A 13,167-nucleotide genomic window follows, 5' to 3' on the forward strand; every position below is an offset into this window, starting at 1 on the left:
CCCAACCTGAAGAGCTCTGTAGGCAGCCCCCAGGCCCTGGCTGGGCTCTGGGCTGTGCTGTCTCTCCACTCCAAGTCACCTTTAAAGCCCCAGGAAAGAGCAGCTGCCAGGGCCAGGTTCTGCTGTTTAAATGCCTGGGGGTGGAAAGCCAAAGGGGAGCCAGGGTCTGGCCAGGGCAAGGACCCTCCCCAGGTTCAGCCACAGGAGCCCAGGGGAGGACTTGGTTTACAAACTCAACTGTTCCAAGTTTACTGCAAAACCCAGGAGCAGTGCAGCTGCCAGAGCTGGATGCAGAGCAGGGCCCTGCCCCCCTGGGACGGGCAGCTGGAGGGGAGGGGGTCACAGGGTCATCTCCTCCTGCTGGGACACCTCAGCCAGCTTCATGTTCTGCCAGAGGAAGTCGATGAAGGTGGAGGCCTGCAGCAGGCGACTCAGCCGCTGGAAGTGACGCTCTGCCGAGAGAGGGACCCTGGGGAGCTGCTCTGGACCCCCAGCACAGCCCCCTGCAGCCAGCAGGGACAGCCCCAGCCTCAGCAGGCTGCTCCCAGGGCCAGGCCCTCACCACCCTCTTCCTTCTCTCCAGTCCAAATCTCTCTCTCAGCTCATCCCCCCCTGCTTTGTCACCACAGGCCCTGCCCAGAGCTCTGGCCCCAGCCCTCTGCTCAGCCCTTCAAGCACTGCAAGGCCCCCAGGAGGTCTCCTGGAGCCTTCTCCAGGCTGAACAACCCCAACCTGGCCTCCCAGCACTGCTGTGGCCTCCTCTGGCCCTGCTCCCCCAGCTCCCTGTCTGTGCTGTGCTGAGGACCCCAGAGCTGCCCCAGCACCGCAGGGCATCCCCTCCCTGCCCCTCCCTGCCCCTGCTGCCGGGGACAGCCCAGGGCAGGGCTGGCTCTGGGCTGGCAGCACAAGGTGCCAGCTCCTGTCCAGCTTCTCACCCACCAGCACCCCCAGGTCCTTCTCCACAGGGCTGCTCCCCAGCCTGTGCTGATGCCAGGGGCTGCCCCAGCTCCTGTGCAGCTCCTTGCACTTGGCCTTTGTGCCCTCCTGAGGCTCACCCAGGCTCACATGCCAAGGCTGCCCAGGTCCCTCTGGATGGCAATGCCCTGGTTAGCACCAGGGGAGGGAGAGCTCAGCAGGAGGGGGGCACAAGGCCTTTCCTCTCTAGCCCAAGGCACATTCCCAGCACTCACCAGTGTAGGGCAGCAGGGACTCCACAGCAGACTTGATGCCTGAGTACTGCAGGAGGCTGTCAGGGGCTTCATGCCTCAGGAGGGTCTCCAGGACAGCCTGGGCCTCGTGGCAGTTCCTGGAGTTGGTGTTCCACGTCACCAGGAAGCTCAGCACTGCCTCTGAGGAGGGAGGAAGTGTGGAGCCCTCAGCTCTGCCACTGCTGCTGGCACACAGGAGACACCAAGGCAGAAAACCTCTCTGGTGCCTTGCAGAGCAGTCAGCTCCTGCACACTGCCCCTGAGGAGCCAAAAGGGGCAGAAGGGGCAGGGGCAGAAGGGGCAGAACCATTCCCTGAGCTGTCCCCAAAGGCTCCAAAGCAAGGGGGGTAAAGGCCAGAGAAAGCCACTCACAGCTTGAGGAGGAGAAACTCCTTTGGTGTGAGGCTGCTGGAGCCTGGAGCAGGCTGCCCAGAGAGGTTGTGGAGTCTCCTCTGGAGAGCTTCCAACCCCCCCTGGGCACTGTGCCCCTGGGCAAGCTGCTGTGGGTGCCCTGCTGGAGCAGGGCTTGGGCTGGGTGATGCCCAGAGGTCCCTTCCAGCCCCCCCATGCTGGGGTGGCTCTTTTCACCTCAGCTGAGAACCAGGCCTGAAAGACCTCAAACCACTCTGTGCAAACCTTTCTGGTCCCTCCTCAGCTGAGCTATGTTCTCTTCCAGCTGCTTCTTCCCATCAGGCTCCTTGAGGATGGCTGCAGAAAGGAGGAGTGGAGAGCATGGAGACCCCAGCCCACAGCCAGGCTGAGCAGGCAGCACATCCCTCACATGGGGAATCATGGAGTGCCTTAGGTGGGAAGGGACCTTCCAAACCCAGCCCCCTGCAGCCAGCAGGGCCCCAACCAGAGCCCAAACCACCTGGGCTGGGGTGGTCCCAGGGGGGGCAATGCCCCATGCCCCCAGGCAAGCAGGGCCCAGTCATGACAGGGAGATGTGAGGGCTCCCTGGGCCAGTGTGGGGGTGCCTGGGCTGTGGCAGCAGAGCCCCTGGGGCAGGCAGGGACTCACCCTTCAGCACGGTCAGCACGGTGTGGGGGCGAGCCAGGGCCAGGGCCAGGCCCAGGGCGCGGAGGAAGCTCTTCTCCTGCAGCAGGTTGGAGAGCTCCTGCTCCCTGCAACAGCAGGCAAGGTTGGCACACAGCAGGCAGCTGGGGCACTCCAGCAGGCAGTGCTCTGGCAGCCAGCTCAGCCTGCAGCTCAGTGCCTGCCTCAGGGCCCAGGCCTGGCACCCTCAAGGGTGCTCAGAACCATCCAGGGCTGGCTGGAGGGAGGCAAAATCCCTTTGGGGGTCTGACTCTGCCTGCTCCAGCAGTGAGGGAACGTGGAGCTGAGCAACTGCCAGACAGAGCAGCAGGGCAAGGCTGGCACAGGAGGACAGAGCAGGTCCAGTCCTTACCCCAGCACTGCCAGGCCAGCACCACCCCATGGCCCTCAGCACCACAGCTCTGAAACCCCTCCAGCCATGGGGACTCCACCACTGAGGTCTCCCTCAGCTTCTCCAGGCTGCACACCCCCAGCCCCCTCAGCTGCTCCTCCTCAGCCCTCTTCTCCAGACCCTTCCCCAGCTCTGTTGCCCTTCTCTGGACCCTCTCCAGCCCCTCAAAGTCCTTGGGGTGCAGAGCCCAAAACTGAACCCAAGACTGAAGGTGCAGCCTCACCAGTGTCCAGCACAAGGACACAGTCCCTGCCCTGCTCCTGCTGGCCACACCACTGCTGATCCAGGCCAGGCTGCTTTTGGCCACCTGGACCCCCCCTGGCTCATCTTCAGCTGTCAACCAGGACCCCCAAGTCCCTTCCCACCCTACCCCACCCCTGCAGCACTCATGGGGTGGCTGTGACCCAAGTGCAGCACCCAGCCCCTGGCCTTGCTGAAGCTCAGCCCAGTAGCTGTGGTGCAGCCTGGGATCAGAGAGCTGGATGGCTGCAGGTGTGCAGAGCTCCCTCAGGCACTGCACCCCTCACAGCTCCCAGGGCACAGCACCAACTTACTTGAGAATCTGCTCCTCCTGCTTAGCCTGCTCCTCCTGCTGCTCCATTTCAGTCACATCCTAGAACCACCCCAAAGAGAGCTTGGCTCAGAGCTGGACTCTAGCCTGGGAGAGCCCTCAGGGGATGAGGAGCCCAGCAGCAAGGTCTCCAGGTCAAGTGAACCCCCCCAGGGTTGCCTGTGAGCCAGACTGCAAGTGCAGAGCATGAGCAGAGCAGAGGTGCTGCTGGGTGGAGCAGTGAGGAGCCCCTGAGCTGCCCTACCCGGGGGGGACACAGAGAGCCCCTGGTACCTTCCAGAGGATGATGCAGGAGTCACTGGATGCTGTCACAACCATATCATCCTGCTGGTTGGAGTGCAGGCCCCAGATCTTATCCTCATGGCCATCCAGGGTCTTCACACACTCGTTTGTTTTAATGGTCCAGAGCTTCAGGAGGCCATCAGAGCCCCTGGGGGAAGGGGAGAGAGCAGCACTGGAGAGATGCAGCCTCACCCTGCCCCCCCCTGCAGAGCCTGCCCTGCCCCAGCTCCCCCAAGCAGGGCCACAGCAGCCCCCTGCCTGCTGTCCCAAAGCAAGCCCCTGCACAGGACCCTTCCCTCTCACTGCTGCTACCAGCTAAGGCCTCTCTGCTGGAGCCCCTCACCCCCTGGGCCCCTCACCCCCCCCTCACCCACTGAGCCCCCTCACCCCCTGGGCCCCTCACCCCCTCACCCACTGAGCCCCTCACCCCCCGGGCCCCTCACCCACCGAGCCCCTCACCCCCTGGGCCCCCTCACCCCCTGGGCCCCCTCACCCCCCCTCACCCACTGAGCCCCTCACCCCCCCTCACCCCCCGGGCCCCTCACCCCCTGGGCCCCTCACCCCCCTCACCCACTGAGCAGCTGTGTTCCTCTGCTCACAAAGATGACCTTCAGGACAGAGGCATCGTGGCCTTCAAAGGTCTGGAAATCAGAGAGAAGTCTCCAGAGGGTTAGAGCCACTGCAGGAGGGGTCAGGGGCTGGCCCTGGCTGCCCAGGGAGGTGGTGGAGTCCCCACCCCTGGAGCTGTTCCAGAGGCTGTGGCCAGGGCTGCTGGGGCTGTGGTGCTGTGGGGCTGAGGGTTGGACTCACTCCCAGAGGCCTTTCCCACCCCAAAGAGTTCTCTGATCTCACAGATCCTGGGGAGCAAGGCCAGGCCTGGGGAGCCCTCCCTGCAGCAGGGTCACAGCTCTGCACCCCAGGGCAGCCAGGCCAGGCCTGGGGAGCCCTCCCTGCAGCAGGGAGCTCTGCACCCCAGGGGAGCCAGGCCAGGCCCGGGGAGCCCTCCCTGCAGCAGGGAGCTCTGCACCCCAGGGGAGCCAGGCCAGGCCCGGGGAGCCCTCCCTGCAGCAGGGAGCTCTGCACCCCAGGGGAGCCAGGCCAGGCCCGGGGAGCCCTCCCTGCAGCAGGGAGCTCTGCACCCCAGGGGAGCCAGGCCAGGCCCGGGGAGCCCTCCCTGCAGCAGGGAGCTCTGCACCCCAGGGGAGCCAGGCCAGGCCCGGGGAGCCCTCCCTGCAGCAGGGAGCTCTGCACCCCAGGGGAGCCAGGCCAGGCCTGGGGAGCCCTCCCTGCAGCAGGGTCACAGCTCTGCACCCCAGGGGAGCCAGGCCAGGCCCGGGGAGCCCTCCCTGCAGCAGGGTCACAGCTCTGCACCCCAGGGGAGCCAGGCCAGGCCCGGGGAGCCCTCCCTGCAGCAGGGAGCTCTGCACCCCAGGGCAGCCAGGCCAGGCCCGGGGAGCCCTCCCTGCAGCAGGGTCACAGCTCTGCACCCCAGGGGAGCCAGGCCAGGCCCGGGGAGCCCTCCCTGCAGCAGGGAGCTCTGCACCCCAGGGCAGCCAGGCCAGGCCCGGGGAGCCCTCCCTGCAGCAGGGTCACAGCTCTGCACCCCAGGGCAGCCAGGCCAGGCCCGGGGAGCCCTCCCTGCAGCAGGGAGCTCTGCACCCCAGGGGAGCCAGGCCAGGCCCGGGGAGCCCTCCCTGCAGCAGGGAGCTCTGCACCCCAGGGCAGCCAGGCCAGGCCCGGGGAGCCCTCCCTGCAGCACCCCAGGCTCCCGCAGCTGCCCCGGCCCCGGGCGGCTCCCAGCTCCTCACCTTGAGGCAGCTGAAGTCCCGCAGGCTCCAGAGCTTCAGGGAGCCATCAGCTGAGGAGGTGGCCAGCACCTGGTCCACGGGGGAGAACTGCACACACCAGATGCCACGCCTGTGCCCAGCAAAGACACCCAGCAGGGAGCCATCTGCAGCTGCCCAGAGCTTGGCCAGCCGGTCCTGCGAGCCCGTGGCCAGCAGCCGGTCGTTGGGGGACACTGCCAGGCTGTTCACGTCCTGCGGGCACAGAAGAGAGGCAGTGCAGGGGGGAGGAAGCACCTGCAGCCCAGAGGAGAGAGCGCTCCAGGGAGCCCTCAGAGCAGCCTGCCAGCACCTGCAGGGGCTCCAGGAGAGCTGGGGAGGGGCTTGGGACAAGGGCTGGGAGTGCCAGGAGGAGAGGGGATGGCTCTGAGCTGGGAGAGGGCAGATTGAGTCTGGAGAGGAGATGGGGAGAGCCTGGCACAGGCTGCCCGGGGAGGCTGGGGCTGTCCCCTGCCTGGAGGTGTTCAGGACCAGGCTGGATGAGGCCTTGAGCAGGCTGGGCTGCAGGGAGGGGTCCCTGCCCCTGGCAGGGGCTGGATGGTCTCTGGGGTCCCTTCCAAGGCAGGACCCCAGGGGCAGCTGTACCTTGCTGTGGCCCCGCTGGGTCACTCTGGCACGAAGGGTCTCTGGGCTGCAGACCACAGCAGCTTTTGCTCTGGAAGTGAGGGACTCTGGGATGTCCCAGATCTTGATTGTGCAGTCCTGGCTGCTGGTCACCACGAAGCTTTCCTTCAGCCTGGGAGCACAGGGAGGCTAAGGGTAAGGAAGCAGAGCAGAGGCTCCCCCTGCACACAGCTCTGCTCCCTCCCTGCTGGGCCCTGCACCAAAGTGCTTCAGTGCTTCTCTGAAGCAGTTTCACTTGATTTGGGTGCCTGGGATGGCTTCCAGCAGGTCAGCCAGAAGCCAAAGCACTGCCAGCCCTTCCCAGCCACAGCTACACTGCAGCCCCTGAAGAGCCAAGCTGGGCTGCTGGGCTGCCAGGCAGCACGAAGGAAGGAGAGGAGCTGACAGAGCCTCCTCAAGCAGCACCTGCAGGGGCATCCCCTCCCCTCCCCTCTCTCCAGGTCACTCAGGCTTTGTCTGGCAGCTCCCCTCCCCAGGGAGAGCAGGAGTTAGGCTGCCAAAGCAGTGCAGACCTGCAGGTGCTGGGCACAGGGAGGTGCAGCAGCAGCCCAGAGCAGCAGGGCAGGCTGGCAGCAGCGAGGCAGAGCAGGGCTCAGGGCCAGGCACCCTGCAGGAGGGTCACCCCCAGGGGCAGAGCAGCAGCCCCAGCTGGGTGCCTTACCTGGAGCAGCAGACAGCCCCCAGGCTGTGGGCATGGCCCAGCCCCTGCGCCACGCAGGCCACGCTGCCGTCCCGCCGCAGCCGCCACAGCCGCAGGCTCCGGTCCTGTCGGGGCACACACTCACTCCTCTGCCCCTGCTGGGGGCCTGCCAAGGCACCAAGCCCCCAGGGACTCAGCCCACCCACCAGCCTGACCGCTCCTCTGGCCTCAAGCCTGCAGCCCTGCCCCTGCCCACCGGGGCTGGCGAGCAGGGAGAGCCCAGCAGGGCCTGGGACTGCGGCCTGGGGGGGCTCTGGGGAGCAGCTGGATCCTTGCTGCCCCCCAACAGCTTCACCAACAGCTCCTCAGCACCCCCACTCTAAAGACATCCCTGAACTCTGGTGCAAGAGCAAGGCATCTCCTTCCAGGCTAATCAAACACAACCAACCTCCCTTCCCAAGGGACCAGGGGTAGTGGAAGGGCCGGGAGAATGCTCAGGGGGTTGGAGCAGCTCTGCTGCAAGGCCAGGCTGAGGGAGCTGGGGCTGTGCAGCCTGCAGGAGAGAAGGCTCCAGGCAGAGCTCACAGCAGCCTGCCAGGAGCTGAAGGGCTGCAGGAAGGCTGCAGAGGGACTGCTCCCAAAGGGCTGCAGGGCCAGGAGCAGAGGCAATGGTTTGGAATGAGAGCAGAGCAGATTGAGATTGGAGGTGAGGAACAAGTTGTGCCCCAGGAGGCTGCTGGAGCACTGCAGCAGGCTGCCCAGGGAGGTGGTTGAGGCTCCCTGCCTGGAGCTGTTGCAGGTGAGGCTGGAGAGGGCTCTGAGCAACCTGCTCCAGGGGAGGATGTCCCTGCTGCCTGCAGGGCTTGGCTGGGTGAGCTCTGGAGCTCCCTCCCAGCCCAAAGCCTTCCCTGATCCTATGTGAGGGATGTAGCAGACAGGACCCCAGCTGCTTGGAAAGCCTTCCTGCATCACCAAGGAGGAGTCTGAGGGGCCAGGAAGGTGACTGGCAGTGAAGGTTCATTAAAGGAAGACAAAGTGCCAGACCTTAGCACAGCTGACGAACATCAGACCTTTCCTGAAGACATCCAGAGCAAGAACTGTTTCTACAGAGAAGGAAACACAAGGGCTGGATGCAAGCAAAGCAGTGCTGCAGCCAGGCACCAGAGCTTGTGGCTCCTGAGCCTGCTCACTGCTGGCTGGGGCCCAAGGGAGCAATGCCCACCCATGTCCCACCCCGGGGCAGAGCTGAGCACACACCTGTGTGGCCATAGAGGATCTGGCAGTGGGATGTGGCCAGTTCAAAGACCTTCAGCTGAGGGCTGTTGGTAGCCACCACGATGTGAGAATCACCTGGGCCAAGGAACTTCACATCCAGAACCTCATCATTGTAGCCTGCAAGCTGAGAGTGGCAGAACAGGAACAGTTCAGCTGGTTAAAGAGAGACAGAGAACTGCTGGAGAGAGCCCAGGGGAGGCTGTGGAGGTCCTGGGGGGCCTGGAGCAGCTCTGGGAGGAGCAGAGGCTGAGAGCCCTGGGGCTGAGAGCCTGCAGAAGAGCAGCCCCAGAGGGCAGCTGAGCAATGCTCAGCAAGAGCTAAAGGCTGGGGGGCAAGAGGCTGGGGCCAGGCTCTGCTCAGTGGTGCCCAGGGACAGGACCAGGGGCAGGGGGCACAAACTGGAGCCCAGGAGGTTCCACCTGAGCAGGAGAAACTTCTTTGGTGTGAGGCTGCTGGAGGCCTGGAGCAGGCTGCCCAGAGAGGCTGTGGAGTCTCCTCTGGAGAGCTTCCAACCCCCCCTGGGCACTGTGCCCCGGGGCAAGCTGCTGTGGGTGCCCTGCTGGAGCAGGGGGGTGGATGGGAGATCCCCAGAGGTCCCTTCCAGCCCCTTCCATGCTGGGCTGCTGTGAGAGGTCTTGAGTGGCTCCCTGCTCACAGGCTGCATTGCTGCTGTCACTCTCATGCAGTGCTGGGAGAGGTAGTGCTGGGTTTTGCAGCACAGAAGCTGCAGCACAGGGGACCCCTGGCCTGCTCTGCTTCCTTTTTCTCCTGCTTGCTGCAAACAGCCCCCCAGGGACAATGGTTTCTGCCTTGTGAGCAAGGGACAGTGCAAGCCCAGGCAGGAGACAAGGAGCCCATGGCAAAGCTGCTCCTGAGGGGTGGATAAAGGAAGAGGAAGATGATGGCTGGAGGCTGTTACCTGCTTCTTGAGCTGAAGAGTTTGAGCATCATAGAGAACAATGTTGTGCTCCACAGAGACTGTGACCAGCTCCTTCCTGCCAGGCAGGAGCAGGCACTGGGTGAGGCTGTGCTCGCTGGCCTCCTCCTGGGGCTCGAAGGGCACAGCCTGGCTGTACACACAAGCAGCTGTGGCAGCTTCCCAGACCTTCAGCACACCTGAAAACAAGAGGAGAAACTGTCTGTCCCAGCTGTGATCATCCAGGTGCTGCCAGCCAGGCTCTGTCCCTGCCTCCTGGAAAAGGACACAGCCTCAGGGCAGGACTGGGGAGAGATCCAACCAAAGGGACATGAAGGGCCACAAGGTTTTAGTTCTTCAGCCCAAACCCAACTTCCAGCTGCAGTTTGGAAGCACAGGCAGCTCCCCAGCACCCCTGATCAACCCTGCCCCACACTGCTAGCAGAAGGCAAAGGAAGGCTCTGCTCTCCAGCCCCAGGCTTGCACCAGAGCTCTCACTCCCCAGGGCCAGCATCTCAAGAACTGTCCTCTCAGCCTCCAGCTGTGGCAGCCACGTGCCAGGGCACTCACCTTTGCTGCCAGCTGTGACAAAGTGCAGGCCTTGTTTCTTGACACCCAGCTGAGAGAAATCTCCCTCCTTGGGCAGCAGGACAGCAGCTTCCACACTCTGCAAGAGAGTTGGTCAGGCAGCAGCTGAGGGACTGGAGCCTCACTCCAGCACCCAGAGCTGTGCAACCTGCCCAGACACAACCACAGCAGGAGAGGGACAATGACCAGCTCCAGGCAGGGATCTAAGCACTCTGGGAAGCATGAGGAAGAGCAGTGAGACTGCACAACAGAAAAGCAGCCAAAGAGGGAGAGGCTCTGTAGGAAGCTGACCTAGACCCCACTCCAGACCTCAAAGGGCCCAAGGAGCTGCAGCCTCACCTCGTAGACAGGCACAGTCCCTTTGCTCTCTCTGCTCTGCAGGTCCCACAGCAGGCAGACTTTGTCACGGCCAGAGCTGCAGGCAAGAGAGCAGCTCAGAGCTCAGCCCCTCCAAGCTCCAAGCGCAGATCTGGAGCTGGGGGAGTCCAGCACTCCTCTGCAGAGGCCCATGTGGGACAGCATCATGTGGCAGCACAAGCTGACACCCCCACTCGCTCCCCTGGGCTGTTAAACAGAGGCAGCGAAGCCTCTCCTCCCAGCAGAGCCTTCCCAGGCCCACCCCAGGGAAACAGAGGGAAGAGAGGAAGGCAAAGGCCCTGCAAGGCTCTACCTGAGGAGGGTGTTTCCATCTGCAAAGGCCAGGGAGGTGACAGCACTGAAGTGCCCACCCAGCATGGCCACACACTTGCTGGAGGCCAGGTCCCAGATGCGGATCTTGTAGTCGATGGAGGAGGAGAAGAGCTGCAGGCAGGAGGGGTCAGGGTGGAACTCCACCAAGCTGCAGAGGGAGAGGCACTTGAGCAGGACAGGAAGCAGCCTCCTGGCACTCATTCTACACAGAGCTTGACAGATTAGGTGATGCTAAATTCTAAGGGGACTCTGGAGGCCTTCATTTCCTCCAGCACCAGCAGCAACGTTTCCCCTGACCTCTGCCAGCCCTTCCCTGCTCTGGGAGCTCAGCAGTGAGCAAGCACCAAAGCTCTGCACCAGCAGAGGGGGGAAACACTGCAACAGGCTGCCCAGGGATGTGGCTGAGGCCTGGAGCCATTCAGGAGCAACCCTGATGGGGCCCTGGTCTCCCTGCTCCAGTTGGAGATGTCCCTGCAGGGGGTTGGCCTGGATGACCTCTGAGGGTCTCCAACCTGATACCTTCTGTGATTCTGGGACCCCACTGCCATCCCAGCAAGTTTCTTAACCCAAGGCTCTTCTCCAGGCTAAGACTGGTCCCAGCCCTGCTCCCTCACCAGGCAGTTCAAAGGTCAGGAAGCAGAAGAGCTCAGCCCCTGCTCAGAGTGGGCTTCTACAGGGCACCAACCCAAGATACCTCACAGCAGCCCCAGCAGCCAAGCACCACTGGCACCAGAAATGACTCAGCCTTACTGTACAACTCCTGAGGATCCTCTCAGGTTGTGTGTGCAGTACTGTTTGATCATATCCCAGACCTTAATGGTGCTGTCACAGCCACCTGGGAACAGAAGGACAGAGGAATGAAGCCTGCAGCAGAAGCCAGGTGTCCAACATGCAGAACTTTGTGGGTAGCCAAAGCAGCAGATAGAAGGAATCCAGTGAAAAGCCCACCCCAGGAGAAGCTCACAGAGCACTTCAAAGGTTGAGAGCTGGGCAAACCCCTCCTGGGCACAGCCACACCTGAGGCAGTTAAATTCCAGGTCATGGCTGATCTGCTGAGGCTCTCTTCTCCACCAGAGCAGCTGTACCTGGCATTTAGCAGCATTTCACTAAGGGTATTTTAGGCAGAATATTGAAACCCATCCCTTGGGGTCTGCCCCCACACAGCTTCCATCTCAGTGAAGCCTCCTCTGATTCTGTCCAAGCTGAGGAGACCTCAGCCTAACTGATTCAAGAGCAGAGCTGCTTGGTGTCATCCCCACTCCAACAGTGACACCCTAGAATCCCAGCATGGTGACAGGGGAAGGGACCTCTGGAGATCTTTAGCCCTTGCTGAGCATTGCTCAGCTCCCCTCTGGGGCTGCTCTCCCCCAGGCTCTGCTCCTCACAGAGCTGCTCCAGCGCCCTCAGCAGCTTTGGAGCCTCCCCTGGACTCTCTCCAGCAGTTCCCTGTCTCTTGAACTGGGCACAGTACTCCAACTATGGCCTCTGTAGGACAGAGTGGAGAGAGAGAACCTCGTTCAACCTGCTGGCCACACTCTTCCTCATGCACTCCAGGACCCCACTGGCCTCCTTGGCCATGAGGGCACAGCGCTGGCTCAGCGCTGACCATCAGCGCTCCCAAGTCCTCCTGCAGAGAGCTCCTTCCCAGCAGGTCCTGCAGCTGTGCAGGAGGTTATTCCTCCCCACGTGCAGAGCTGCCCACTGGCCCTGCTGCAGCAGAAGCCTACCTGTGGCTAGCAGAGTGGAGGTGGAGTCGAAGGCCATGCTGGCCACGGGCGCGGTGTGCACAGCCCTCCAGCTGCGGACGCAGCGCTCCTCTCGCCAGCTCCACTGCCTCAGCAGCAGGGCTCTGCTCCCTGTCACCAGCATCTGGGGGAGAGACAAGGGAAGCAAATTTAACCCTCACCATGGACCCTTCAGTACCTGCACACAGCACAAGAGACAGCTCTGTGACACTCAGCCTTCCTCTGACTCGGAGCTGAAAGGGGACAGCGATGGAGGCTCCAGGGAAGACCTCAACAGAGCTCTCCAGAAGTGCAAACCAGTGCCATGGGGAACAACCTCCACTGCTCACTGGCTTCACAGAAGGCCTGAGAGCAGCCCAGAGAGCCACAAAGCAAACACATACCTCATCATCAGGGCTGAGAACAAAGGAAGTGATATCCTCCTCTTCATCCTGTGCACATGGACAGCAAAAAGGCTAAAGGTTAAACCACCTGTGGGGTGCTCTCAGGGCTCCCCAAGCCAAGCTCAAGGTCCTAAACACAGGCCAGGGACAGGACACAGGGTGATGGTTTTCAACTAAGAGAGAGAGATTCAGCCTAAAGAGATGGAAGAGATTTGTTCACTGAGAGGGGTGAGCCCCCAGCCCCTGGACTCTGATTCTTTGTGGGTTTGCTGACACTGAGCAGAGTCAGCAGCACTCAAAGCACACCAACACGACCTGTCGGTGTTTGCGGCCATCCTCATCCCTCCCTCCACCTCTCACTCGTGGGAGCGCTGGAACAACAGCTGTGAAGCACCCCAAGAGCCCTGAACGCCCCTCAGTGGCTCCATTCCCCGTGAGCAGAGCGGGCTGTCCTCACCTGCTGGAGGCTGCGCAGGGCTCCTGTCTCCACGTCGATGATGTTCAGCTTGGTCCCGCAGGGACAGAACATAAACTTCCCATCTCGGCTTAGCTGGAGAGAAAGGAAACGAAACCCAGGGAGGCTACAGAAGCGCGGGACGGGACACCTCCAAGCCCACTCCTCGCCGCCCGAGGCCGAGCATTACCTGCACTCTGCCTCCTTTGTAGAAGGGCTCAATCCTCCTCGACACGGCATAGCTGCAAGGGACAGACAGACGCACGTGTACCGGCGGCTGGATGCCACCCACGGGGCCCTGCTGGCTCCTGCAAGCGAAGCCGCAGGGCGGCGCGGCCCACGCTCACCCAGCGCCATGGGTCCCTCCTCCCCAGCCCGTCCCAGCCGCTCCTCACTTGCTCTTGAAGCGCACGGGGCTGGCGGCGGCGGCCTCCATGGCTCACCCCGCGGCGCAGCGCGTGCCGCCCGCTTCCGAGTGCGTCACTTCCGGCGCACTCAGG

The 13,167-nt window shown here is 63.0% G+C and overlaps 1 protein-coding gene across 1 annotated transcript; it reads right to left on the reverse strand.

Annotated features, from left to right (window-relative positions):
- Positions 1–112: 112 nt before the first annotated feature.
- Positions 113–13,151, reverse strand: LOC137456711 (transducin beta-like protein 3). Its single transcript, XM_068168298.1, has 22 exons — positions 13,063–13,151; positions 12,858–12,909; positions 12,671–12,763; positions 12,214–12,261; positions 11,813–11,954; positions 10,836–10,920; positions 10,066–10,233; positions 9,735–9,810; positions 9,378–9,474; positions 8,811–9,007; positions 7,874–8,015; positions 7,661–7,719; positions 6,638–6,741; positions 5,938–6,088; positions 5,317–5,547; positions 4,079–4,149; positions 3,500–3,656; positions 3,210–3,268; positions 2,229–2,332; positions 1,845–1,916; positions 1,191–1,349; positions 113–452 (listed from the first exon to the last, which is right to left on the reverse strand). The coding sequence occupies exons 1-22, from the start codon at positions 13,101–13,103 to the stop codon at positions 340–342; spliced, it is 2,421 nt and encodes an 806-aa protein (XP_068024399.1). The 5' UTR covers positions 13,104–13,151; the 3' UTR covers positions 113–339.
- Positions 13,152–13,167: the final 16 nt, after the last annotated feature.

This window comes from Melanerpes formicivorus, unplaced genomic scaffold (genome assembly GCF_026170545.1).
Source record: "Melanerpes formicivorus ecotype bairdi unplaced genomic scaffold, bMelFor1.0.p_v2 SCAF_135, whole genome shotgun sequence".
Lineage (NCBI taxonomy): Eukaryota > Metazoa > Chordata > Aves > Piciformes > Picidae > Melanerpes > Melanerpes formicivorus.